At 37.5% G+C, this 27517-nt stretch overlaps 1 protein-coding gene and 2 long non-coding RNA genes across 3 annotated transcripts; all 3 read left to right on the forward strand.

The window, feature by feature from the left end:
* Positions 1–986: 986 nt before the first annotated feature.
* On the forward strand, positions 987–4183 carry LOC119779571. The gene is made up of 4 exons (XR_005280249.1): positions 987–1051; positions 2190–2371; positions 2477–2596; positions 3363–4183. It is a non-coding gene; the product is annotated as an uncharacterized LOC119779571 (long non-coding RNA).
* An 11676-nt stretch (positions 4184–15859) lies between these two features.
* LOC119779570 lies at positions 15860–20610 on the forward strand. The gene is made up of 3 exons (XR_005280248.1): positions 15860–15945; positions 20333–20365; positions 20575–20610. It is a non-coding gene; the product is annotated as an uncharacterized LOC119779570 (long non-coding RNA).
* An 875-nt stretch (positions 20611–21485) lies between these two features.
* Positions 21486–27481, forward strand: LOC119779575 (the record flags this gene model as incomplete). The annotated part of the gene is made up of 2 exons (XM_038279250.1): positions 21486–21523; positions 23905–27481. A coding segment is annotated over exon 2 (1937 nt), but the record flags the coding sequence as incomplete, so codon positions are not given.
* Positions 27482–27517: the final 36 nt, after the last annotated feature.

A 27517-nucleotide genomic window follows, 5' to 3' on the forward strand; every position in this document is an offset into this window, starting at 1 on the left:
TGAGATTTACAAAAAGTGGCATCTGTGCATCATTTGATGTGATCAAATTATTATATATTTGTACGTTGGTGTTTGAACAGGACTTCTTTTAACTTGTGTGACTTTTACATAGAAATGCAACACGTAGATGGAATTCTGCCTCAACTCTTCGCTCCATCCGACTGCAGCAGTATTTTTGGCCCCGATGATGAAGTGGTCATTTTATCCACTCCTCTGTCTGCTCCCTGGAACAAAATGACATGTAAAGCATATTTCTGTTATGTCAACAGGCAAAATGACTGTTCTGTATAATTACACTGGTATTGTTCTTCAAGTGAATTATACTTTAAACCTTATTATACTGTACTGTAAATTAACTATACATTATTGAGTATTAAAACAAAACGTTTACAGTATTAACAGCCCAGTACAGCTGGACTAATGTTATTTCTTCAGCTGCATTAAGCTTTAAAAGTTCTAATACTTTGTAATAAACTGTTTGAGAATAAAATGATCTGATTAGTGAGGGATACGGCTATCAGTACAGTACGGAGCCCCCTAGGGGACATGGGGAATTTTTTTTCTTTTGCGTTCCCTCGCAATACTTTTGCGTTACCTCGCAATACTTTTGCGTTACCTCGCAATACTTTTGCGTTCCCTCGCAAAAACTTTTGCGTTCCCTCGCAAAACCTTTTGCGTTACCTCGCAATAGGGCTTGGTCGTCGTGACCATGTTGAGGGCGCACTTTACGGCTTCCTTAGACTATTGCCTGTGTTCTCCCTCTCAGCCGTGTTTTATTTCGTTTAATTTCACCGTAACTTGATTTCAACCATGGTAAACCGTTGCTGTATTGTGGGCTGTAACAGCGCATCACATGATCGCCGAGGGAAAAACCTACGAAATGGGATAACTTTCCACCGCTGTTCTGCCTGGAGGCGCAAACACGGAGACCAAGTTTCACAGATAACAAAGAGTCGTCGGCTAGCTTGGATCGCGGCTGTAAGACGACAGAACAGAACTTTCCACAGTATCCTGATGTCAATGCGAGTGTGTTCCCTGCATTTTCATTCTGGTAAGTTAAAGATGCACGGTTTTATTTTATAGCCTACAGTGTTTCCTTCCTTCATCCGTGGCACCACATACAAGCATGAACGCGCGCCCAGAGACTGTTGATATAGCATTTTCATCCTCGTTGGTTGATATAGCATTTTATCCTCTTTGGTAGAACACACTGCCAGTTCCTACAAGGACAGGGACATCCTACGGAGCCCCCTAGGGGACATGGGGAATTTTTTTTCTTTTGCGTTCCCTCGCAATACTTTTGCGTTCCCTCGCAATACTTTTGCGTTCCCTCGCAATACTTTTGCGTTACCTCGCAATACTTTTGCGTTCCCTCGCAAAAACTTTTGCGTTCCCTCGCAAAACCTTTTGCGTTACCCTCGCAATAGGGCTTGGTCGTCGTGACCATGTTGACGGCGCACTTTACGGCTTCCTTAGACTATTGCCTGTGTTCTCCCTCTCAGCCGTGTTTTATTTCGTTTAATTTCACCGTAACTTGATTTCAACCATGGTAAACCGTTGCTGTATTGTGGGCTGTAACAGCGCATCACATGATCGCCGAGGGAAAAACCTACAAAATGGGATAACTTTCCACCGCTGTTCTGCCTGGAGGCGCAAACACGGAGACCAAGTTTCACAGATAACAAAGAGTCGTCGGCTAGCTTGGATCGCGGCTGTAAGACGACAGAACAGAACTTTCCACAGTATCCTGATGTCAATGCGAGTGTGTTCCCTGCATTTTCATTCTGGTAAGTTAAAGATGCACGGTTTTATTTTATAGCCTACAGTGTTTCCTTCCTTCATCCGTGGCACCACATACAAGCATGAACGCGCGCCCAGAGACTGTTGATATAGCATTTTCATCCTCGTTGGTTGATATAGCATTTTATCCTCTTTGGTAGAACACACTGCCAGTTCCTACAAGGACAGGGACATCCCTCTCCATTTTCAAAAAAAACCCTGAGGTTGACAGCTGTCATAGCACCACTTATAAATTTTGCTGATCCTAGCGCTTACCAGCCGTCTTGTAATGTAATGTAATCATATAATACAATTTAATAATGTGTATATTGAGGATCATTGATAACATTATGGTTCTATATGTGTTCAACACTGCTGCTGTGGATAATAATTTTAAATTGTGTCACCAGGAAAACCAGCAAATGAAATGTACACCTCGCATCCGGATTGGGCACCATCACTACACTTGGGCCACACTGAGATAAAGGCCACACAGACTGCACGCTATGAGAGACAGGAAAAGAGAAAACGGCAAAGGACTGACAGTACACCTGCGAGGATGAGACAGCTATTGATGACCTTGTTCCACCCGGTAAGCCTTACAGAGCCAGCAGATTCAACACCGTATGTTGCTTTTGTGGCTTTTTCAGCTGCATGATGCACATTTAGCTAAAAGATGTCCTTATTTTATCCATAGTGGAGACACCAGCACCAGCTGAGGATGGAGCTGAGCAGACACCGCTGACAGAATGTGACTTCTGTCAGCGCCGGCGTGCTGAAATCAACCGGCTGCTGGAGGAGAACAGGACCCTGAAACGTGAGCTTGGCCAGAGACTTCAAGCTTAACACTAGCTTTGTGACCATTCATTCAGTGAAAGGAATCTCAAATCTTCATCAAAACATTATTCAAAATATTAAAAAAAAATTTAAGAATAATTTGCTGAAATAGAAATCAGCATTTGTTTGATACTTAGTGTTAGAAAAAAAATGTGTCCTAACAGGTTTTCTGAACCATCTTCTAATCTAGTCTCCCCCAGCTGCTGGTAGAAACAAGATTTTTTTACCATCATTCAGAAACTGGATAGGTGTTACATCTGTATTTTGTTGAAAATCATTTATTGAACATTGTTATTAATAAAATTTTAAGGAATAGATTAAATAGTCAAAGATCCGCAAAATATAAAAAAATAAACAATAGTGCAGTGCTGTGGCCATTCAAGTTAACTCCTAGTTTGAATCAGAGTCTTTCAAAGTGAACTATTTAGAAAAATGAGTGCAGTATTGACTGCGGGTTATTAAATCTGACCTCATAAAACACTGTAACGGGTAACTTTGAGCTTAAATCATTCAGTCAGAGGTATTATGCAGGTTTAAATGTCCTGTGCTCATTTCATTTCTTTTTCTTTTAAGTGATATAACAATATAACAGCGTGGTTGTTATACTTTACTGTTGTATAACTGTGATTTATATGATATGTATACACATGCATGAGGGGTTGAGGTTAACGTTTGCTTTCCAGCATAGAATGAAATATAATGGTGTCCTTACCTGCATAATTTATGTCTATTTTTTTTCTCCTCAGGTCTTGCACTCTCAGCGCATTAATGAGACTCCCCTGAAGCCATGGGTCATCATTGCTGACGATGGGCAGGTTTGCTGTGCACACTGTACATGCATGGCTGGAATTGCAGAGGCATGTACACATGTTGGGGCTCTGCTGTTTAAGATTGAGGCAGCAGTCCGCATCCGTGGGAAAAAGACTGTGACAGATGTGCCAGCTTATTGGAAAATACCAGCAGGTATCAACAAAGTCAGCGGTGAAGTCGCCCACAAGATGGACTTCACTTCATCCAAAGTGCAGAGGATTGCTCTGGACAGAGTCATCGATGACAACATTCCCATGCCTGGCCTACGGACACGGGCCAGCAGACGCACTGCCCAAGCCACATTGGACGACTTATCGTCAATGTTCCCTGTTCTTCAGAACCATAGGTCAGTTTGTATGTCCACAGTGAAGCCCTACTTTCACAACTATGCTGCTCCTGTCCAGCCAGCTGTGATCCCAAAACCCCTGCAAGACCGTCTGCGCGACCCAAAGTTTGAAAATGCTCCACCAGCTGTCCTTCTCCAGCACTGTGAGACAGTGAAAGACATTGCAGCTGCATATTATTGCACGTCGTTATATTACAATACAATTATAGATTATATTATTGTATATCATGACATATTGCATCGCAGCCTTTATTTATACAATTTAAGAAATGCATATTGTTAAAAGTAATTATATAAGACATTGCACTAACATTGTTTTTTAATGTGTACTATAGTACCGGTAATAATTTGCACTACTTCAAATGTTATTGATATCTGTTATTACTTAATTTGATCTACCTCCAATTTTTATGTTTGTAATTGAGGTTTCATAAATACGTATTTTTTATTACTTTGGAATTTTTTTTATACATAGACATTTTTTATAAAAAGCATAGTATTTTGTATTATTACATTGTATTGTTATATTTGCATATTATTGCACGTTGTTATATTATACAATTATAGATTATATTATTGTATATCATGACATATTGCATCGCAGCCTTTATTTATACAATTTAAGTAATGCATATTATTATAAATACTTATATAAGAATTTGCACTAACAGTGTTTAACTGTTAATGTTTACTATAACTACAATTTGTATAATAATAATTTGCAATATCTCCACTTTCCATTTCTCCATTGATGTTTCATTAAGACCGACTTATTAATAGGATTGAACATTTTGTATAAATACATACTATGTTATTGTAAGTAATTGCACTGCATTTTCATCGCGTCCATTTTTTATTTGTAACCATTTACCTACAAGCATTCAAACTGCACTGCTCTGTTCTGCGCTGCACTGTGTTCTCAAGTTTCACTACTTGCAAATAAACACTGAAAAGGATCTGATCGTTTGAGACCTCTTGCTTTTGGGTATGGATGCAAAACACACCTATGGCTAAAAAACAACCCACTTGTTAAATGTTTGCTTAGAGTGTATTGTTGATACAAAGAAATTGTCAATTCCATATTGAGCATCAATCTTTTCTTTAATACAGTAATTCATAAACACCAGAATAAAGTGGTTGACTTTAAGGTGTGGAAGTCCAGTGTAGTATTTCACTTTGACGGTGTCTTCCTTCAGGAAATCTTCATCCATTTTTCTCTGGCCAAGCTCACGTTTCAGGGTCCTGTTCTCCTCCAGCAGCCGGTTGATTTCAGCACGCCGGCGGTGTCTGCTCAGCTCCATCCTCAGCTGGTGCTGGTGTCTCCACTATGGATAAAATAAGGACATCTTTTAGCTAAATGTGCATCATGCAGCTGAAAAAGCCACAAAAGCAACATACGGTGTTGAATCTTCTGGCTCTGTAAGGCTTACCGGGTGGAACAAGGTCATCAATAGCTGTCTCATCCTCGCAGGTGTACTGTGTCCTTTGCCGTTTTCTCTTTTCCTGTCTCTCATAGCGTGCAGTCTGTGTGGCCTTTATCTCAGTGTGGCCCAAGTGTAGTGATGGTGCCCAATCCGGATGCGAGGTGTACATTTCATTTGCTGGTTTTCCTGGTGACACAATTTAAAATTATTATCCACAGCAGCAGTGTTGAACACATATAGAACCATAATGTTATCAATGATCCTCAATATACACATTATTAAATTGTATTATATGATTACATTACATTACAAGACGGCTGGTAAGCGCTAGGATCAGCAAAATTTATAAGTGGTGCTATGACAGCTGTCAACCTCAGGGTTTTTTTTTGAAAATGGAGAGGGATGTCCCTGTCCTTGTAGGAACTGGCAGTGTGTTCTACCATAGAGGATAAAATGCTATATCAACCAACGAGGATGAAAATGCTATATCAACAGTCTCTGGGCGCGCGTTCATGCTTGTATGTGGTGCCACGGATGAAGGAAGGAAACACTGTAGGCTATAAAATAAAACCGTGCATCTTTAACTTACCAGAATGAAAATGCAGGGAACACACTCGCATTGACATCAGGATACTGTGGAAAGTTCTGTTCTGTCGTCTTACAGCCGCGATCCAAGCTAGCCGACGACTCTTTGTTATCTGTGAAACTTGGTCTCCGTGTTTGCGCCTCCAGGCAGGACAGCGGTGGAAAGTTATCCCATTTTGTAGGTTTTTCCCTCGGCGATCATGTGATGCGCTGTTACAGCCCACAATACAGCAACGGTTTACCATGGTTGAAATCAAGTTACGGTGAAATTAAACGAAATAAAACACGGCTGAGAGGGAGAACACAGGCAATAGTCTAAGGAAGCCGTAAAGTGCGCCGTCAACATGGTCACGACGACCAAGCCCTATTGCGAGGTAACGCAAAAGGTTTTGCGAGGGAACGCAAAAGTTTTTGCGAGGGAACGCAAAAGTATTGCGAGGTAACGCAAAAGTATTGCGAGGTAACGCAAAAGTATTGCGAGGGAACGCAAAAGAAAAAAAATTCCCCATGTCCCCTAGGGGGCTCCGTAAAAAACAAACTACTTACATTTAAAGGTGTTCTCCGCTCTACTGCCGGCGCTGCTGCTGCTTTCGGTTGTCCGTAACTTCAAGAAAATCCGACTTTCTTCTTCTTTTTCTTCAACTACTAAAAAAAAAAAAAAAAAAAAAAGAAGCCAGGAAGTGCTCCAAAGGCGTCCTGCCAAGTACGCAGCCTGTGATTGGTTGGCCTATAGAACCCCCACCCCCCGCCCCCCTCCACATTTGCTCTCACATCTTCAAACACAAGTTCGTTTTGGCACAAATATCTCGCAAGGAATGTGACAAAAGTCAAAGCGTGGTGTCAACGTGCTGTGTCTCGCGAGAGCGCGTTTGTGTTCTTGAAGCAGCAGATTCAAGAAGCTGTAATGGCTAAATTGAGGTTGTAATGCAAGATTAACATATGCAAAAAAATAATAATTACAAATAAACTATCAATAATCATTTGTCAGCTGTAATTTTATTTGTGTAAAACTATATGAACACACCAGTAAATAGTTTTTTTGTGCATTCACATTTAAATCAGATTTGAGTGAAAATCCTCTTCAGGTGAAGATTGGACTGACAAGTGTAATTTTTTTTTTACATGTTCTTGCCTGATATTTCTTTTAGTGCAACTTCAAATTCAGTTTGTGTGTGTGCGGTTTTTCTTTACAGCAGAACATTTTGGCATACAAGTTCAGATTTTTGTGGTACAAATTCTCACATTGCATTCTCAAGTTTTCACATTAAATTCACAAGTTCGTTCATTTTGGCACATATTTACCTTCATAATTCAGCTCCTTAAGTGGTATTAGCTCTCTTTCTATAAGCTTCTCTCTCTGTCCTTCCTCTGCTTCTCATGGTCAGTCTTGCACATAGGTTTGTAGATTTTCAATCCTCCAAGGATGACACTGTTTTTTTATGCTGATCAACCGACACATTTTAAATAATTTTCCAATTGTTTTGCCAAGTCTTGACATTTCCACATATGATTTCAAAATGTTAATACTTATTCAATACCATCGTCCTCAACATTTTACTTCCCATCCTTAAGCTACTAATTTTTTCTTCAACCAGATAAGATTAAAGTTTTTCTTTGTAATTTCTTTTCTACTTCAGCTAATTTCATACTTTTCAGCCTATGTTGTGAACTTTGGCTTCATTCTGCTCTGTTTCTGGACAGGAATTAAGCTTTTCTGTTTGCTGCTAATTCATAACACACCTCACATCTTTCTGGAAAGTAGGTAAACCCCCCTTCAAAATTTCTTTATACATTTTTCTAGAAACTTGGGAGACATTATATTAAGACCCTTCTAGTGCCCACATTCAAGACATTTTTTGATATCATGTATGGTTTGGCTGTGCAGCTTTTAAGATGAGTTTGTTTCTGCCATTTTACTGCCAAATGATTCTACCCTACAAAATCTTCAGATGATTCAATTGTTTTCTGCAGTTTGAAGTTTCTAATGACTTCCTATCACATTTTCATATGTTCTGCAGGTAATTTCAGCTTTTTTCATTCAGCAAAAGCATTCCCACTTTGATGTTTCTCGAAACAGCTTTTTCTAGTCAAGTGGGAATGCTTATGCATTCCCACTTATTGTTGTTCACTTTAAATTTTTCTGACTCTAACTAGTCCCGCAGTTTTCAACCGATTTCAACAATTTTGGTATCAAAACGTTCAACTCGTTCAGGAGAATTCTGCTATGTCTTTTGGTAAAGATATTTTTGGTAGTTTTCGCGTTATTCAGCTTTTTCTGCGTTTTATTTGTCCCATTGAAATGCATGTAGAATTCTTAGATTTCAGCAAAATTCAGCTAAACCTTCATCATCTTTGACCTTTAACTACTTCAGCATACTTTCAGCTAGAAACACCATTCAACTTTTAAAATGTTTCCGTATCTTTCTGCTATTACTGTTTAACTCTGCTTTCTGCTAACTTTTACAGTTTTGCTTCAGTGAAGCTTCAAACTTTAAAAGAAATGTTTAAGATTTTCAGATTTATAATGGAAGTCTATGGACGGAATTCTTCAACTGCTAGAGTGCGTGCTCTAGCTTTTGAGCTGTTCTGGTTTTTCCGAACAAATTCTTCTCAGTCCCTCATTTTTAACTCAATTGAAATAAATTATACATCAAAACGTAGGGATTTTTGTCAGGATTCAGGAAATATAACCCTCATTTGTGTGGCATTTACGGTTTTCCGACAGTTTGGCCCAGACCATGAAGAAGTCCACACTTCCCCAATAGAAATCCAATAAGAGATTTTCCAAAAATCACAGACAAAATCCAAAACGATACATATTTTCGTATCGCTCCCATTTATTAACTATTTGATGTACTAACATGAAACTTGGTATACAACATCTTCAGAACCTTCTAGCACTCACATTGAAGGAATTTCTTCAATATCATTTATGGTTTAGCTTTTTAGCTGACTTGTTCGGGCATAGGAAAATGCTGATTCTGAGAAAAATCCTCAAACTCAGAAAATGCACATTTTTACATCGTCACCGTGGCCAAATAGTTTTTAGTAGAAACATGAAAGTTGGCACAGTCGAAGCCGAAGGATGGCTGACGCCAACGGTGAAATAATTTTTTGAATACCTTTTACGGTTTTAGCTCACCACTCGTTTGTTCGCAGGGAAAGTTTTGCTTTTGAGCGTTCTGCTCTACCATGTTGCTGCATGTTATTTAATGAGACCAGCAGGATTTATAAACCTTTATATTTCTCCTTCCCATTAAGGCTGAGAATGAGCTACAGCCATGAAAGTTACCCCAATTGGAGACAAAGGATAGCTGTCGCTTAGACTGAAAGAATTTTTTAGATACCATTTACGGTTTGTCTTCAGCAGTCTTTTGTTCGGAGCTGATATTCCCATTCAAAAAAGCCTGAGAGGAAAGGAACGAAAGTGAAGCGCATTTCTCTCTCTCACTGACAGGCTCGTTAAGCGTTGTCAAGGTAACCGTGCTTCAAAGAGATTTTACCTCCACCACTTTAAACAGCACATTTTAATCTAATGGAGGGAGACAACACTGATTTAACATTAGGAAGTGGATACAATATGACTACTGGCCATGACCCTTCCCTTCACACGCAACCCTGATAGACTTTCAAAATAAGACTCCGGGGACCCTTCAAAATAAAAGCCCCTAAATTAAACTCATATTTTTTTCCCAGCATATGGCTCAACATTATGACCCAAACTCAACCACTTTTTAAAAAATGAGACTCCAGGGGGTTTTCAAAACACACCCCATGGAAAATTTCAAAATAAAAGCCTCCCATTGCCACTTTATCTACTGCCCTAATAACAAGGGAAAAGAGTGATTTAACGATTGGAAAGTCATCAAGTATCACTGCTGGGTCTGACCCTTTTCTCAACACACAACCCTGCTAGACTTTCAAAATAAGACTCCAGTGACCCTACACAATAAAAGCCTCTATATTATACTCGCCTATTAATTGATGCAAATGGCTCAGCATTATGACCCAAACTCTACCAGCTTGTTTCTATTAGACTCTAGGGACCTTTTCAAAACATACCCCAGAGCAAATTTCACAATAAAAGTCTCCCATTTACACTCTAATACAGCATCTATTCACCCAATAACATGGAAAACCAGTGATTTCATATTTGGAAATGGATTCTATATCACTGCTGGGCATGACCCTTCCCTTGACACACATCCATGATAGACTTTCAAAATAAGACTAAAGGGAACCTACAAAATAAAAGCCTCTTCCTTACGCACACTCATTCATTGTGCCGTATGGCTTGTAGCTATGACCCAAAGTCAACCAATTTCTTCAAATTACACTACCAAGGCCTGTTGACCACACACCTCAGTGCATATTTCTTAATCAGGTTCTAAGATTTACACTGTAATAAAGCATCTGCTAACCTTGTAACATGCAGCCTAAGCCTGCCAACGGTGCTTTCATCACCACAGCGGCTCGTAACATGCAGGTTCAATTTTTTTATAAATTCAGCTCCTTAAGTGGTATTAGCTCTCTTTCTATAAGCTTCTCTCTCTGTCCTTCCTCTGCTTCTCATGGTCAGTCTTGCACATAGGTTTGTAGATTTTCAATCCTCTAAGGATGACACTGTTTTCTTTATGCTGATCAACCGACACATTTTAAATAATTTTCCAATTGTTTTGCCAAGTCTTGACATTTCCACATATGATTTCAAAATGTTAATACTTATTCAATACCATCGTCCTCAACATTTTACTTCCCATCCTTAAGCTACTAATTTTTTCTTCAACCAGATAAGATTAAAGTTTTTCTTTGTAATTTCTTTTCTACTTCAGCTAATTTCATACTTTTCAGCCTATGTTGTGAACTTTGGCTTCATTCTGCTCTCTTTCTGGACAGGAATTAAGCTTTTCTGTTTGCTGCTAATTCATAACACGCCTGACATGTTTCTGGAAAGTAGGTAAACCCCCCTTCAAAATTTCTTTATACATTTTTCTAGAAACTTGGGAGACATTATATTAAGACCCTTCTAGTGCCCACATTCAAGACATTTTTTGATATCATGTATGGTTTGGCTGTGCAGCTTTTAAGATGAGTTTGTTTCTGCCATTTTACTGCCAAATGATTCTACCCTACAAAATCTTCAGATGATTCAATTGTTTTCTGCAGTTTGAAGTTTCTGATGACTTCCTATCACATTTTCATATGTTCTTCAGGTAATTTCAGCTTTTTTCATTCAGCAAAAGCATTCCCACTTTGATGTTTCTCCGAAACAGCTTTTTCTAGTTATTATTCTGGTTGCTCCGTTTTTCTTTGTCATTTAACTAGTCCTTCATACTTTGTGCTATTTAAACCATTCAACTTTTAAACTATTCAACTTAATTAGTAGAATTCTGCTATATCTTTTTACTTTTTAAACTTTTATACTTTTTAAAATATTTAACTTTTTATGCCTTTTTTGCTCCCATAGGAATGAATGTAAAATCAGAAAATTTCCACAAAATTTCAGCAAATCTTCAACTACTTTGAGCTTTAACTACTTCAGCATACTTTCAGCTAGAAACACCATTCAACTTTTAAAATGTTTCCGTATCTTTCTGCTATTACTGTTTAACTCGGCTTTCAGCTAACTTTTACAGTTTTGCTTCAGTGAAGCTTCAAACTTTTAAACAATTTTTACAGATTTTCAAATTTATAATGGAAGTCTATGGACGGAATGTTCAGCTGCTAGAGTGTGCCACTCTAGCGTTTTCAAACATTTCACTCATGCCGAACAGCTTCAACTCACTCGCTCATTTTCTACTCTATCTAGATAAATTTTACATCAAAACGTAGGGATTTTTGTCAGGATTCAGGAAATGTAACCCTCATTCGTGTGACATTTACGGTTTTCCGACAGTTTGGCCCAGACCACGAAGAAGTCCAAACTTCTCCAATAGAAATCCAATGAGAGCTCTCTGAAAATCCGAACTGAAAATTCAAAAAAACAGACTTTTTCGTATCGCTCCCATTCGGGAACCGTTCGACGTAGCAACACGAGCCTTGTGGAAGTTGTTCCTCAGACCTTCCTAGCACTCACATTGAAGGAAGTGTGTCGATATCTTTTATCGTTTAGCTAGGAAAAAGGTTTGTTCGGGGGTAACAAATCTGTCCGAACCCCAAAATCAGGATTTTGACAATTATACACTTTTTTACATCGTCACCACGCCTAGACGAAATATTGTAGAAATATGAAAGTCACCCCAGTTGTAGTCCAAAGATGGCTGACGCTCACGGTGAAAGAATTTTTTGAATACCTAATACGGTTTTGGCTCACCGCTCGTTTGTTCGGAGGAAAAGTTTTGCTTTTGAGAGTTCTGCTCTACCATTAAGCTGCATGTTATTCAATGAGACCAGCAGGATTTCTCAAACCTTTTTATTCCTCCTTCCCATTAAGGTTGTGAATGAGCTACAGCCATGAAAGTTACCCCAATCGGAGACAAAGGATAGCTCTCGCTTAGACTGAAAGAATTTTTTAGATACCATTTACGGTTTGTCTTCAGCACTTGTTTGTTCGGAGCTGATAATCCCATTCAAAAAAGCCTGAGAACTAAGGAACGAAAGTGATGCGCGTTTCTCTCTGTCACTGACAGGCTCGTTAACGTTGTCAAGGTAACCGAGCTTCAAACAGATTTTACCTCCACCACTTTAAACAGCACATTTTAATCTAATGGAGGGAGACAACACTGATTTAACATTAGGAAGTGGATACAATATGACTACTGGCCATGACCCTTCCCTTCACACGCAACCCTGATAGACTTTCAAAATAAGACTCCGGGGACCCTTCAAAATAAAAGCCCCTACATTAAACTCATATTTTTTTCCCAGCATATGGGTCAACATTATGATCCGAACTCAACCACTTTTTTAAAATTAGACTCTAGGGGGGTTTTCAAAACACACCCCACAGCAAATTTCAAAATAAAAGCCTCCCATTGCCACTTCATCTACTGCCCTAATAACAGGGGAAAGAGTGATTTAATGATTGGAAAGTCATCAAGTGTCACTGCTGGGTCTGACCCTTTTCCTCAACACACAACCATGCTAGACTTTCAAAATAAGACTCCAGTGACCCTACAAAATAAAAGCCTCTATATTATACTTGTGTATTAATTGATGCAAATGGCTCAGCATTATGACCCAAACTCTACCAGCTTGTTTCTATTAGACTCTAGGGACCTTTTCAAAACATACCCTGGAGTGAATTTCACAATAAAAGTCTCCCATTTACGCTCTAACAGAGCATCTATTGACACACATCAATGATAGACTTTACAAATAAGACCAAAGGTACTCTACAAAATAAAAGCCTCTTCCTTCTGCACGTTCATTCATTGTGCCGTATGGCTCGTAGCTATGACCCAAACTCAACCAATAACATGGAAAACCAGTGATCTTTTTTTTAAACTTTTTTTCCAGCCAAGAAATTCAGGACAGTCTTCACAGCCCTGCTCTTTGTTAACAGAATCAGCCTATTTGAACTTTAACTACTTCAGCATAGTTTCTGGTGGAAACACCATTCAACTTTTAAAATGTTCTTGAAAGATTTAGCTATTACTGTTTAAGTCAGATTTTTTATATCTTTTACAGTTTTGGTAAAATCCCAATTGAAATAATATTTTTTCTGGTTTGCAATTTTATAATACAAGTCTATGGGAGGAATTATTCAACTGTCAGAGTGTGTGCTCTAGCTTTTGAGCTGTTCTGGTTTTTCAAACAAATTCTTCTCATTTCCTCATTATTCACTTAATTTAAATAAATTATACATCAAAACGTAGGACATTTTGTCAGGATTCAGGAAACGTAACCCTCATTTGTGTGGGATTTACAATTTTCCTGCAGTTTGGCCCAGACCACGAAAAAAAATTCACACTCCATGAAGCATGAAAGTTGGCATATTTGTTTATCAAAGCCTGGTGATTTCTACAGTCGAAACATTATTTCTGTATCTTTTATGGTGTCACATTTATTAAATATAGTTCAACGCAGACTTTTTATCATTTTTCACATTTTGCCAATTTCCTTTTTTTCTGTGTCTTTTAAAAAACATTTTGAACAAAAACATTCCTAAGGCTCGATTCGCCAATCTGTCCTGAGTTACACTGTGCAAGAATCATATCAACATGACTTATTATGCCAAAGTTATGAGCATTTGCAGGACATCATAAAGGCAATTAAGCCAGGACAGTAATTGGAGATGGTGGCTAAAAAACACTTCACTGCCTCTTTCAAAGTGTTTGATTTACAAACATGAGGCTTGGCACATATAATCATCAGAAACTTTTAGAGTTCACATTGAAGGAATTTTTTCAATATCATGTAACCTTTGGCCATGCAACTACTTTGTTTGGGGGCATGAAATCTGTCAAATTTCCAACTGAAACATTTAATTTTTTGCATGTACTTCTTGCGGAGAATGAGTAGAGCCCACCTTCCCCTACCCATCCTCGCCACCTTCTACAAAAGCAGCATAGAGAGCGCTCTTACCAGCTGTCTCAGTGTGTGGTGTGGAGGCTGCAGCGCCTCAGATTGGAAGAGAGGAGAGTGATGAGAACAGCAGAGAGGATCATGGGGGCTCCTCTTCCCTCCATTAAAGACATTTCATCCCAGGGCTGCGTGTGATGACCCTGTAACATCATAAATGACCCCTCACCCCCCCACCATGGACTGTTCTCCCTGCTGCCCTCTGGGAAGAGGCTTCACAGCATTCAATGCAGGTCCAGCAGGTTCCACAATCGTTTCATCCTCACTGCCATTAGACTGCTGAATGTTTTTGTAAAATGGGCTATTGTATTGCATTTTATACTTATAATATTTTATCATTATAAAAAAATGATAGAACTGTAAATTTACAGTCATATTTTTATATTACTTATATATATATATATATATATATATATATATATATATATATATATATATATATATATATATATATATATATATATATATTTTTTTTTTTTTTTTTTTAACTATTTTTAAAGGCTGCACTTTTGAAATTTTGAAAAGATAAAATTGTCCAGAGAGCTGTTACAAACGTAATTTCCCAATTGCAATTTAAAATTACAAATAAATCTGTCTAAATCAAAATGTCCCCCTTTTTTACATAGTCACCAAGGCAACATCATTAAAACAGAGCTGGTATAATCGTTCCTCAAAGATGCTGATTCACATATTTAAGCATTCATATCAATATCTACTATAGGTTTTGATGTATTAACCATAGTTCAACACAAAGTTTTGCGTATATTTTTCACTTTTTGCCAATTTCCCTCTTTGGTTGTGTCTTTTCAAAAACATTTTGAACAAAAACAGTCGTAAAGCTTCGTTCTCCAATCCATCATGAATTAAATGGAGTAAGAATTACATTGGTAAGATTTATTAAGACATAGTTACAGGCATTTGTTTGATACAACATCATGTAGGCTCATAAGGAAAACGCTGAGTTGCCCACAGTAGCCTGTATGAAAATCGGTGTCAATATTGATATAGTTCAGTTAGATTTTTATATTGAGATTAAATTATAGCCATTAAAAAATGTTCATAAATCTTGAACATTCTAATGAGCAGCCGGAAGTAGCCACACCAAAAATACACCTTTTATTGTCATTACACATGAATGAAAAATAAGTTCTCTTTTAATGAGGCATTCACGTTTATACGTCTGGTGACCGCTGTCAACTCCGTCTCACAGGTCAGGTGAGAAGCTATTTGCCAGCTTTTGTTTCATTCTCATGGCAAAGATGAAAAACGTTTTATTGTAAAACATATAACACCCATGCTGTTCAAAGTTTACTCAGGAGACTCAATAAAAAGGAACAAAGTGCTTTGAGATGTGTGAAGAAATGATTTCTGAATGTTTAATTGAATAATTCTCAGCCTACAGAATTTAGTCAATGAAATTTAGTAGAATTTAAGTAATAATTAAGTAGAATTAAATTTAATAAATTAAATATCCTCAACATTTATATTTAAATAAAAAAATTAATATGAAATAATATTAAAACTTAAGTATGAATGCTGCACCGAACAGAAAATTTCCGAATGTCCTTGAATGCCTCTTCCTTTTCCGTTTCCTGTCCGACCTGGAGAAGAAACTGCCGTTCAGCTCCATTCATCTGAAGGGTAAGTAGCTACGTTCGCGCTGTCTTATATAACATTAATATGAACGCTGGAATAAATGTGTTATATACAGAGCTATGTGTTTTTAAATACATTGGTTGTGAAATATAATTAGGGCTTAGAGCTGCCGTTTAATAAAACTAGAAACGGCTATATGTCCCAACCTCTGAACTGGTTCTGACTGGTTTGCACCAGCATTAGCAGCAGTTTCTAACAGTTAAAGGCCAACCCTTTAACTGTAGCCCGACCCGGTTCTGATAGCACACATTAGTGGTTTCGGCTAACGGTCCAAGCCCTAGCCGGTGTAGGTACCAGATTGACTCGGGCTGCCAGATTGACTCGGGGGCCTGCGCCTTTTGAGATGCGTCAGAGCGTCCGCCATCTCAAATGTGGCAAATCTGCAGTTTCTCAGTCACTTAAACAGTATCAGAGGGACTTTAATCTCTGAATATACTTTGTATTCGTAGTATTTTTGGTTTTGTAATATTACAAGTTTATTTTTTGTATCCCTTTAGCTTCATTTTCCTGAATTTATTGTCGTTACAAATGCAGACCGCGGGCTCAATGTAGTTTGTTTGAGTGGCGTTGCCATAATGTCACGTCATCGGGAGGCGCAAGGCCCAAGGTTTTACGTGTATGAAAGTTGAGCTTTACTGTTTTATTCTTTACTTCACGTGTTATAGCAGAATATCACCAGTGATACTGATTTAAAACGAATAATAAAACACAAACGTTTGCTTGAAAGCTGGTTGCTGACAGCAGTGTCTACTCCTCCCTCTGAAAGCAAACAGATCCTTGTTCTTTTCCACACGTTCATTAAAAAAATCTCTAATTGTTTCGCAGTGTCCAAATGTTCTCATCCCATTGAAAACTGTTGTAAACCATGTACTTGTAATTAAAATGAAATAGAAAATGGAGTGCACGTGTAATCATTAAAGACTATATGAAGAAGGAAAATAATTTTTTCCTGGTTGAAATTTAGTACTTAAATCTATATTTGTGTTTATAGTGACGTACAATTTATCTATGTTGTACTATCCTTAATAAACAGTTTGTCTTCTAACATCAGCCATTTTATTTCATCCCATTTTGCCAGAACCAGCAATATGGGATGAAATAAAAACTGCTGTAATTTGTTCCCCCTGTCTAAATCAGACAAAAAGGCCCCATCTTTTTCATTTTTGGCTTATAAGTATCTTTTATGATGACAATTTATTCCTGAAACTTTGGATGTGATGGACCTTTATTTCTTAAAGTTACAAGGAGGGAACAAATTATAGCAGGCCACCTGCTGTAATCTGTTCCCCCCTGTCTAAATCAGGCCAAAAAGGTCCCAGCTTTTTCATTTTCTGCATCATAAAAGATGCTTATAAGCCAAAAATGAAAAAGCTGGGGCCTTTTTTGCCTGATTTAGACAGGGGGAACAGATTATAACAGGTGGCCTGCTATAATTTGTTCCCCCCTTATAACTGTAAGAAATAAAGGTCAATCACATCCAAAGTTTCAGGAGTTAGTTGTCGTCATAAAAGATATTTTTAAGCCAAAAATGAAAAAGCTGGGGCCTTTTTTGCCTGATTTAGACAGGGGGAACATATTATAGCAGGTGGCCTGCTATAATTTGTTCCCCCCTTGTAACTTTAAGAAATAAAGGTCAATCAACTCCAAAGTTTCAGGAGTTAGTTGTCATCATAAAAGATGTTTATAAGCCAAAAATGAAAAAGCTGGGGCCTTTTTTTGCCTGATTTAGACAGGGGGAACAGATTACAGCAGGTTTTATTTCATCCCATACTGCTGGTTCTGGCAAAATGGGATGAAATAAAACGGCTGATGTTAGAAGACAAACTGTTTATTAAGGATTGTACAACATAGATAAATTGTACGTTACTATAAACACAAATATAGATTTAAGTACTAAATTTCAACCAGGAAAAAATTATTTTCCTTCTGCATATAGTCTTTAATGATTACACGTGCACTCCATTTTATTTTATTAAGTATATGGTTTACAACAGTTTTCAATGGGATGAGAACATTTGGATACTGTGAAACATTGAGAGATTTCTTTAATGAACATGTGGAAAAGAACAAGGATCTGTTTGCTTTCAGAGGGAGGAGTAGACACTGCTGTCAGCGACCAGCTTTCAAGCAAACGTTTGTTTTATTATTAGTTTTAGATCAATATCACTGGCGATATTCTGCTATAACATGTGAAGTAAAGAATAAAACAGTAAAGCTCAACTTTCATACACGTAAAACCTTTCAAATTTCAAGTTCTGCATGTTGGAATTGAAGCAGAGTTAACTTGGGTTGTTCTTCCTACTCCGTGCGCGCTCCCGACGAGGGTATACAAATTTTCGCAGGGATAATCTACCTTGGCACGACACCGGGACTGGCAGCCTCTCACACAACACGATCGTGTCATTTCTGGTAAATAATTGTGCCGAAAGAACAGCCGCGTGTGGGTTATCTGGACTTTCCACCTATTATGGTAGTTTTCCCACGATGCACCGCGCCCGAGGTAAACATTGACGTCACCTGGTGCAGATCGATTATGTATTGTGACGTCATCAAAAGGCGCAGGCCCCCGAGTCAATCTGGCAGCCCGAGTCAATCTGGTACCTACACCGGTTCTGATAGCAGACATTAGCGGCTGTGGCTAAAGGTTTTAAAAGCCAATTTATATTAATGTGTTTTCAATGTGGATTCAGGAAACGTTTCCCTCATCACATCTAGTAATATGTTGTATTAATTTCTAGAACAGCCATCCAAGCTGGACCATCTATGTATAAAAAGTTGTCCCAGTGTCTGTGTTTATGATATGACATGATATGAAGTTGGTTTGATTTAGGAATTGATTTATACGTTTTTATATCTGTTTAAAAATGCTAATCTATATTTGGTTGATCACTTTCTTTTTTCTATTTTGATAACCAGATGTTCTTTAGCTGATTGCATTGCAGCTCTGAAGAAATACTTATGAAATAATGAGTCAGAAAATCAGATCTCTTTAGTACATGGATGCAACTATTGACTATTTTGCAAATCAATTAATCTGTTGATTATGTTTCTAATTATTAATCAGATAGTCAAAAATTCCTCGAAGAAGACTTTTTATGTAATTAAACCAGATTACACTGAAACTTTCCACTCGAAGAGTTCTGAATAGAGCAAATTGATAAATGAAAATATATATTTTTTTTATATCTTAAATGAAAATGTTTGTTTATACTTTTTTTTTTACAGTGTCGGTATAATCCTGCTCTACATGGATTTTTCTGTCAGCTAAAGCCATGTTTTAGTCTCTATTCTCCAGTTAACGATTAATCGATTACTAAATTAGTTGACAAATATTTTAATAATTGAATGATCAAGATTAATTGATTCAGCCCTAATCATGATAACATAAATATTTAAAGGAGAAGTTCGGTTTTTTACACTTTAAGCCCATTTTCTGTAGTGTCCAGGATGAAATCGAATGATCGACACCAAAAGTTTGACAATTGCTCCTGTCTCTGCTTTTTGGCTCATGCAGAATCACCCCCTGGCTGCTTTAGAATGGCTAGCATAGAGCATGTCCGATAATGTCCTTAAAACAACCTTAAACGTTCTTTTTTTAAAATATGCTACTCACCGGGTCGTCAGCGCTGTTCAATGACGTTCCAAAAAAAGTTTCGTAAAGAAAAAACGTTCCTGTAGTGTTTTATTTAGCGTTTTGTAAATCCCATTGAGTTCTGTAGGAATAGTCAATATTCCGCTGCCACCGGAAACGGAAATGGAGCCTGTTTACACAGTTGTAGTCTTTTCGCTTCACTCTGTGTACTCCGACGTCGAGGTGCTAACGTCTCTGTTAAACACTTTAAAAAACTCTGAAAATGGAATACGAAAGGTGGATTCTTGATTCTCGACGTCGGAGTACACAGAGTGAAGCGAAAAGACTACAACTGTGTAAAAAGGCTCCATTTCCGTTTCCGGTGGCAGCGGAATATTGACTATTCCAACAGAACTCAATGGGATTTACAAAATGCTAAATAAAACACTACAGGAAAGTTTTTTCTTCACGAAACTTTTTTTGGAACGTCATTGAACAGCGCTGACGACACGGTGAGTAGCATATTTTAAAAAAGAACGTTTAAGGTTGTTTTAAGGACATTATCGGACATGCTCTATGCAAGCCATTCTAAAGCAGCCAGGGGTGGATTCTAAATGAGCCAAAAAGCAGAGACAGGACCAATTGTCAAACTTTTGGTGTCGATCATTCGATTTCATCCTGGACACTACAGAAAATGGGCTTAAAGTGTAAAAAACCGAACTTCTCCTTTAAGAAAAACTGCTTACAATGTTGATACAGTGTTTGTAGTATAAAAACTAATAAACTTGTTATTTTTTTCAGACTGAAATAACCTGCTGACCTCCTCTGTGTCTGGTAAGAACAGTTATCATGGACCTTTTTAGAACTGTAATGTTGGTCTAGAACAGCGATCTGCAAAGAGCTTTTCTGAGTCCAACAAAATCTAAACATAGACCTGCAAATGTTGAGTTTCTGGATAAAACAGCATTTGTCATCAATGTCAGTTTTTCTTTTTTCTGGGTTTACGGTGAAAACTGAACTGCTGTTTTTCTGATTTCTTGCAGACTAACCACAAATTGTTGTGTGCTCTGGCTCTGACTCTGACTGGTAAGTTATTTTTATTTTTTTTTGGGTACACAGCTCCTGACTGTATATCTAAACGAAATTCATAATATAATGGTCAAAGTAGTGATTGAATTGGGGAATTTAATAAAAAAAAAAAAAAAATTATTTTATTTTTTAAATAACCTGTTGGCCTCCTCCACTAGAACAGGGTTCTGTAACCTTCATTATTGAAGAGCCATTCTTTTCAGTCCAAGAAGACACACACAGATCTGCAAATGTTGAGTTTCTGGATAAAAGATAATAAACAATCTTATCCACTGATGCTCAAAACATTTAATTTATATCTCTTGCATTGATTGCAGTAATTATGTCTAAACTAGTCATTTTCTAGCTCCTGTCTGTTTCTTCATAGACTTGTTTCTATTTTGTGCTAAAGACACATTCAATATTTTTCCTCATATTAATTAGACTTAACAGAAATATTAGTAATAACCTGGTGATTTCCTAAATGGATTTTGATCCAAAGCTTCACTGTAGAACTTTTGCCACATTTCAAGCTTTAAACCTAAAGATATAACATTTTTATTCTTTGTGAAGTATCTACGCCAAGTGGGAAACACTCATAAAGTGGAATGAAACTTTTTGGATATTGGAAACTTTTTTTTTTAAATGAAACAAAAAAAATAAAACAATATTGACTGTCCAAAAAGATTCAGTCCCCTTCAGTTAATACTTTTTAGTGGTAACTTTTGCTCTGACTGCAGCTGCAGGTTGCTTGAACACAACACCCCCCCCCCCCCTCTTTCTTTTTGTCCTTAAGTACAGCGCTAGGTGTGTAGGAGCGAGTAAAATGTGTTCTGGATTTCTGATGGTTTTTGGATCAGTCACTAAAAAAATCTTTCTCCTCTTGCTCCCAGAGAGAACCGAACCGGATCTCCTGCTTTGCTGGTGAGTGGATTTTTAAATAAAACATGTGTATATATATATATATATATATATATATATATATATATATATATATATATATATATTAGAGCTGTCAAAATTATCGCGTTATTATCGCGTTAACGCGAGGCCATTTTAATAGCGATAATTTTTTTAACGTGAGATTAACGCTATGTGGTTTTATGGTACAATTTTCCAAGTACATCCCGCTGCAGCCTGTGGGAAGGCGGGGCTATTTTCCCCCAGTCTATGCATTTTTCCATAGGCTGCGAGAGCGGAGCTCCTCAAGGAAAAAAGACGCTCATACACTGGGTGACGCTAGTGCCTTTTCTTTAAGCCCCACCACCAACAAACAAGTTGAGTGTCTGGTAACTAGTAGCAACCCGAAATACTCTGAGAAAACAGATTACTGAGGTGAAATGGAATCTGCTACGGCACTCTTGCTGTCTGTGTACGCAACAGGTCAGTATCGTGTGTGTGTGGGTGGGTGTGTTCTCATTTTTGTTAAGAGGCTGAAAAGTAACTTTCTAGAGCATAGACTACCTCCATCTAGTGATGTCGGTCTATTGATTTTGATGTATTGATTGAAAATTGTTCATTATTATCTTGGTTAATTAACATCTAATGTTAACTCTACTAAATTTTATAGCAGTAGGGTAAAATGCTTGTCTTTGTTCAAAAGACTGTATTAACTGTAAAGACTGTCTTTTACATCAGCCTGTTTTCAGGGCCTTTTTTTTGGCTACATATTTGTTATTTTTTGCTACATGCCTCCCCATCTTCTTGCCATATGTTTCTATGGCATAAATCAGTGTCTTTGACCTGTTTTCAGAAAAAAAAAAAAAGAAAATTGGCACAAACCTAGCCTGTATGTATTTTTTGTATGTCATCGAGAGTATTTAAATGATTTTCAATCAGAAAAAAAATTTGCGATTAATCGCGAGTTAACTTAGGCATTGATGCGATTAATCGCGATTAAAAAAATTTAATCGATTGACAGCACTAATATATATTTATACAGGGGTTGACGTTAGGGATTTTTAGCACTTGCACTTTCACATTTAATTTGCCCAGAAACAATTTTTACTTGCCCAGTATAATGTTTGATAAATATAGTTCCTAATATTCATTTTTGTATATATCAATGAAACATGTTTTTTTTTTTTATGTTTTTTTGTAATTCAGTATTTTTTAAGTTTCCAGGTTCCTGGTGTGTATATGCATGCATCAGATAATGAACTCAAGCCTACATTACCGTGTTAACATGCTTTTCAATCCTTCCTGCAAATTCTTTTTAAACTAAACTTTGCTTTAAACTGTTGTGTGCTTGGAAAAATATAAATTATAATGTTAAAATCTTAAAAAACTTGACAGGTTAAAAACTTGAGATAGATCACAAGACAGAAGTCAATGTCACAAATGAATAACTTTTATTTTAGAGTCACAGTATGTTTATAGAAGATAATACTATTAATATAATGTGACTTTTCTAGAGAATCATTATACATAATTATTTTATTCAGGGTTTCCACAATCTGACATAATTTCAGAATTCCCTGACTTTTAACTGACTCAGGATTAGTTTTCCCTGACAAAATAAATGCAGCAACAAGACAATAATAATAACATAACAGGTCACCAATCTAACATGTTTAGCTCTATGACATTTAAATGCACCCCTCCAATGTCTAAGAGAAAAAAATTTAATGAACATTTTTTAATGTATGACCTGCATCACTGTACAGAAGATGCCATATGATAGCCATATTTACACTGTGCGCATGGCATACAATTATGCCAATTTTCCTAATACCTGACGATAATTTTTAATCTAGGGTTATCTGGGTGGAGAGTGAAATGGGTGGAGGTAAAAATAGGTGGCGGGGGTGTTACTCTACTTTTTTTGCCTTGTTGTTTTTAAGACTGCCAAGTCGTAAAAAATGTGTCTGATTCACGCAAATTCCCGGACAAAAATCACGCCATCTGGCCGAAAATATATATGCCTCTAAGAATGCTTGAATCTCCACTCTTAAAAAAGGTAGCAGCCAGTTCACACCAGCCATAGTTTATATTTCAGTTTTGTTCCTAAATTGTAGTCGCTAAACACCTGTTCATAATTTGGATCATTGAAATGAAATTGAGCTTAAGATTATTGAAATGATTGATGTTTTGATCTTCTTCTAATTCTCCAATCTTTATTATCCTTTCTTTCTCCTCCCTTCTGTCTTTCTCCTTCTCTCACACCTTTCCAGCTCTTTTCTCCTCCTCTTGCTCCTTTTTAACTCTTTCCCCTCCTGTTTCCTGCTTTTCACTTTTTGTGCTCCTTTCTCTCCTTCCTTGTTTGATTATCACAAGTGTCTCACAGATGTCTATTTGTCTTACAGGTATTCTCCGGACCAGCCTCTTCTCACCACTATTGGACATTTTGTTTCGAGCTGTGTTTATCTTCCTTTTCCTGTTCCAACTAATCTGGAACCCCATTTACTGTGCATTATCCTATCCGTTTTCTTCAACTGTTTCCATAACCAGTTATCCCAATAGGTGTTCTGGTTTTCCTTAATTCATAAACCTGGTCTACAGGTGACCAGAGTTTACTTTCTCTCTTTTCTTTACAAACCTGGGTATTGGCAACCAGTGTTTACTGTCTCTCTTCTGACCATTGTTTCCACTAGAAATTCTTCAACATTGTTTCTGGCATTCAAGTTTTTCACAAATGGTTTCTGGAATTCAAGTTTTCACAAATGGTTTCATGGCACTAGTCTCTTTTGAGACCCCCTGTTTTTATGGCTCTAGTCTCTTTTGAGACTCCCTGTTTTCATGGCACTAGTCTCTTTTGAGACTCCCTGATTTCATTGCAAAAAAATATCAATATCAAGTGAACAAGTGCTTGATTGGGGTTTTCATATTACCCTGCAACTTTGTAAACTGTTCGAGACCCGAGAGATTCCTGCTCCACTTCTTTGGCTGAGGTACTGTATGCTGTGGATTTACCAAAGGTTTGTTGTTCCTGCTGAAATAAAAGCACATTGAAATAAAAGGAGACAAGTGTGTCTGTTTACTCTTTGACCTGATCAGAATCAGTCTACCCCAGACATATAAGTCATTCCATTGATCAGAATCTCAGAATTTGACAGTTTCATCAATCTACTGGTTATTTTGCTAGTTTTTTATAAGATATTTCTGTGTAATAATTTCTTTAAATGTTAATTCTTTAAAGAAACGTAATATACCGAATTGTGACTTTCTGACAGCTGTAGAAGCCAGTTAAAGCTAGGTTTCCTGTAAAATTTAATACTAAAACTATTCACTGTCAGCTTGTGGTTTTTTCCCCATTATTTTAGAGCAGAGTGTATACATTGGTTAACTAAGAAAAAAAATAGATATTGGTCAAGTCTTGATATTGCATCAAAGGATATCTGAGGCAAGTTTAAAATTCCAAGTTTGTGTATTTTATAAGCTCAGCAGTTCTAGGGTAACAATCTGACCAGAAGTGGACTCCAGCTACCAGAAGCATCTCCTGCTGCGTTCCTGATCTGCATCAGAACATTTGAAGTAGTGTTTTCTGCCTATAGTAATATATTTTTGTGTGAAAGTAAAGGCTAACTGTAAATCAGGACAAGTGGCTACATATTTTGGTTATTCACCATCTTTGGTATTGGGTTCATTTGTTTTCAGCACATTTCTGGATAAGTTTCTTTTTTAATACAAGCTATAGTTCAGTAATATTAAAATATAAAAATCTGGTTTTGCATTTGTAAAAAGTTTTTTTTTTTAAAGTTTTTTAAGGTTTTACGGACTGGTAACTACAAAGATTTAATATTGTAAGAGTGGTGAACTTAACATTTCGTTGGAGAGATTTTTTCAGACTGTTCTTTAAAGTAGGTCTGACATCAGTTCTACAGTGTTGATAGTTTATTCTGACCTAAAAGATACTGATATTTTAAAACTGTAGTTAAAAGTGATTGTATAGTGTGTTGGTGTATTAAAACATTTACAGGTAAGCGTTGAGGTTTTGACAGTAACAATGCCTCGAAAGAATCAGCGCTCTCAGGCTCAGAAGTTCAGAAGGCAGAAAGAGAGTCAAAGTAAACAAACAGAAAATAGCAGCTCTCAGGACAACCTGGTGTTTGAGAAGGTATCGTGTGCCGATGTAAATGGAGGACCTCACAGTGATGTAGAGTGTTCAGCTGGACAGCAGGTAAACTGCAGTGATGTAGCACCTTCTGATGAGAGCATTGTCACAAAAGCTTTACAGAATGATGCACAACAGGTTAAGCGGAAGGTTTCACAGGTGTCTTATGCTGACGTGGTGAAGAAAGCGCGTGTTGTTGCTGGACCGTCTCATGAACATCAAGTAAATGTACCTCAGCCGTCAGAAACGCATGTCTGTGCCTCACGCAGTCAGGCTTCATTCAAATATGGGAAATCCAGGAACAGGCAGTGTGTTGCAAACAGTTTGGTATTTCTAGCATTTCTCCATGAGAATGAAAACATTGGCAGACCAGATCTAGACCTAGTTTTGGATAAAGGGGATGTTGTGTACAGACAAGCCCAACAAAAGTTTCCTAAGAGCATCCACCTGGCAACCGATGAACTCCCACATGAAGTTATTGCACGCCGTTCAAAGTATCAGGTGGACTTGACGGAGGCTCCTGTGTGTGGAAGCTTTGGAGGTGGAGCACGTTATCAGAGTCTGGAACAAGCATTGCGCCGTTTGTCATCAGGTATACATTATGGGCTGCTGATCATGTCAGCGTTATGCATTGCAGTTTTCAAAAGCAGGTCTGGTCAGTATGGATTCTTTGACCCACACTCAAGAAGCAAATATGGAACACAGATAGCATCTGGTTTGTTGGACCATGGTACTGCTGTGATGCTCAAATTTAACTGTTTGAGTGACATGATTGAGAGAATCAAGTTATGCTTCACATCGTTAGGCGTTCAGTCATCTTGTTTATATGAACTCCAGCCCCTGTCATTTAACACAGAGGATCCACACAACAGGAGAGATGTTTCAGACACGACTACTACTTCTGCTCTGTCAGATGACGCTATTAATGAGTCCGCCCTACAGACAGCTGGCCTTCAGTCTAAGAATGTTATACCAGAGATGTTGGTGGATACAGATGTGGTTCAACAGGAGGTTGAATCTACACACCCAACACATAATTTCCCTGCATGTGAGTCCAACTCTCTAATTGAAGTCCTGAATCCTGGTGTAAGTGATATTTCAGATGATGCAGCCCAAGGTGTATCTAATGAGGTCAGTTGCATGTTAACTGTGACAGAAGAAAATGTGTCTGTCTTTCATTCCAGTGTTGTGCAAAAAACAGGTGTACTTCCGGGAATTTCTTTTAAACTCTCAAAGTACTGTAAAAAGGAAAGATATAGGGCAAAGAGGAGACTGATTGGAACACAGAAATCAAAATGGAAAGAGAATCAGAAACTGAAAGAAAGACAGAAGTACAAAAAGGTTGCTGAGTTTAGAGAGAGAAAGAGATCATATATACAAAATTTGTACAGGAATGATCCAAGGTTTCAGCAAAGGCAAAAGGATTACATCCGTAACTTATACAGAAATGATGCAAGGTTTCAGCAAAGGCAAAAGGATTACATCCGTACTCAATACAGAAATGATGCAAGGTTTCAGCAAAGGCAAAAGGATTACATCCGTACTCAATACAGAAATGATGCAAGGTTTCAGCAAAGGCAAAAGGATTACATCCGTACTCAATACAGAAATGATGCAAGGTTTCAGCAAAGGCAAAAGGATTACATCCGTACTCAATACAGAAATGATCCGAGGTTTCAGCAAAGGCAAAAGGATTACATCCGTACTCAGTACAGGAACGACCCAAGATTCAGACAGAGACAAAGATCTTATATGACTGAGCGTTATGCAAAAAACAAAGAATTTAGATTCCGCAACAAGAATCTGATGAGACAGCTGATGAGAAACAGGTACCATAATAAGTCATACTATGATATGCATAAAAT

The sequence above is a fragment of the Cyprinodon tularosa genome, unplaced genomic scaffold (assembly GCF_016077235.1).
Source record: "Cyprinodon tularosa strain WSP-4 unplaced genomic scaffold, ASM1607723v1 ctg1494, whole genome shotgun sequence".
Lineage (NCBI taxonomy): Eukaryota > Metazoa > Chordata > Actinopteri > Cyprinodontiformes > Cyprinodontidae > Cyprinodon > Cyprinodon tularosa.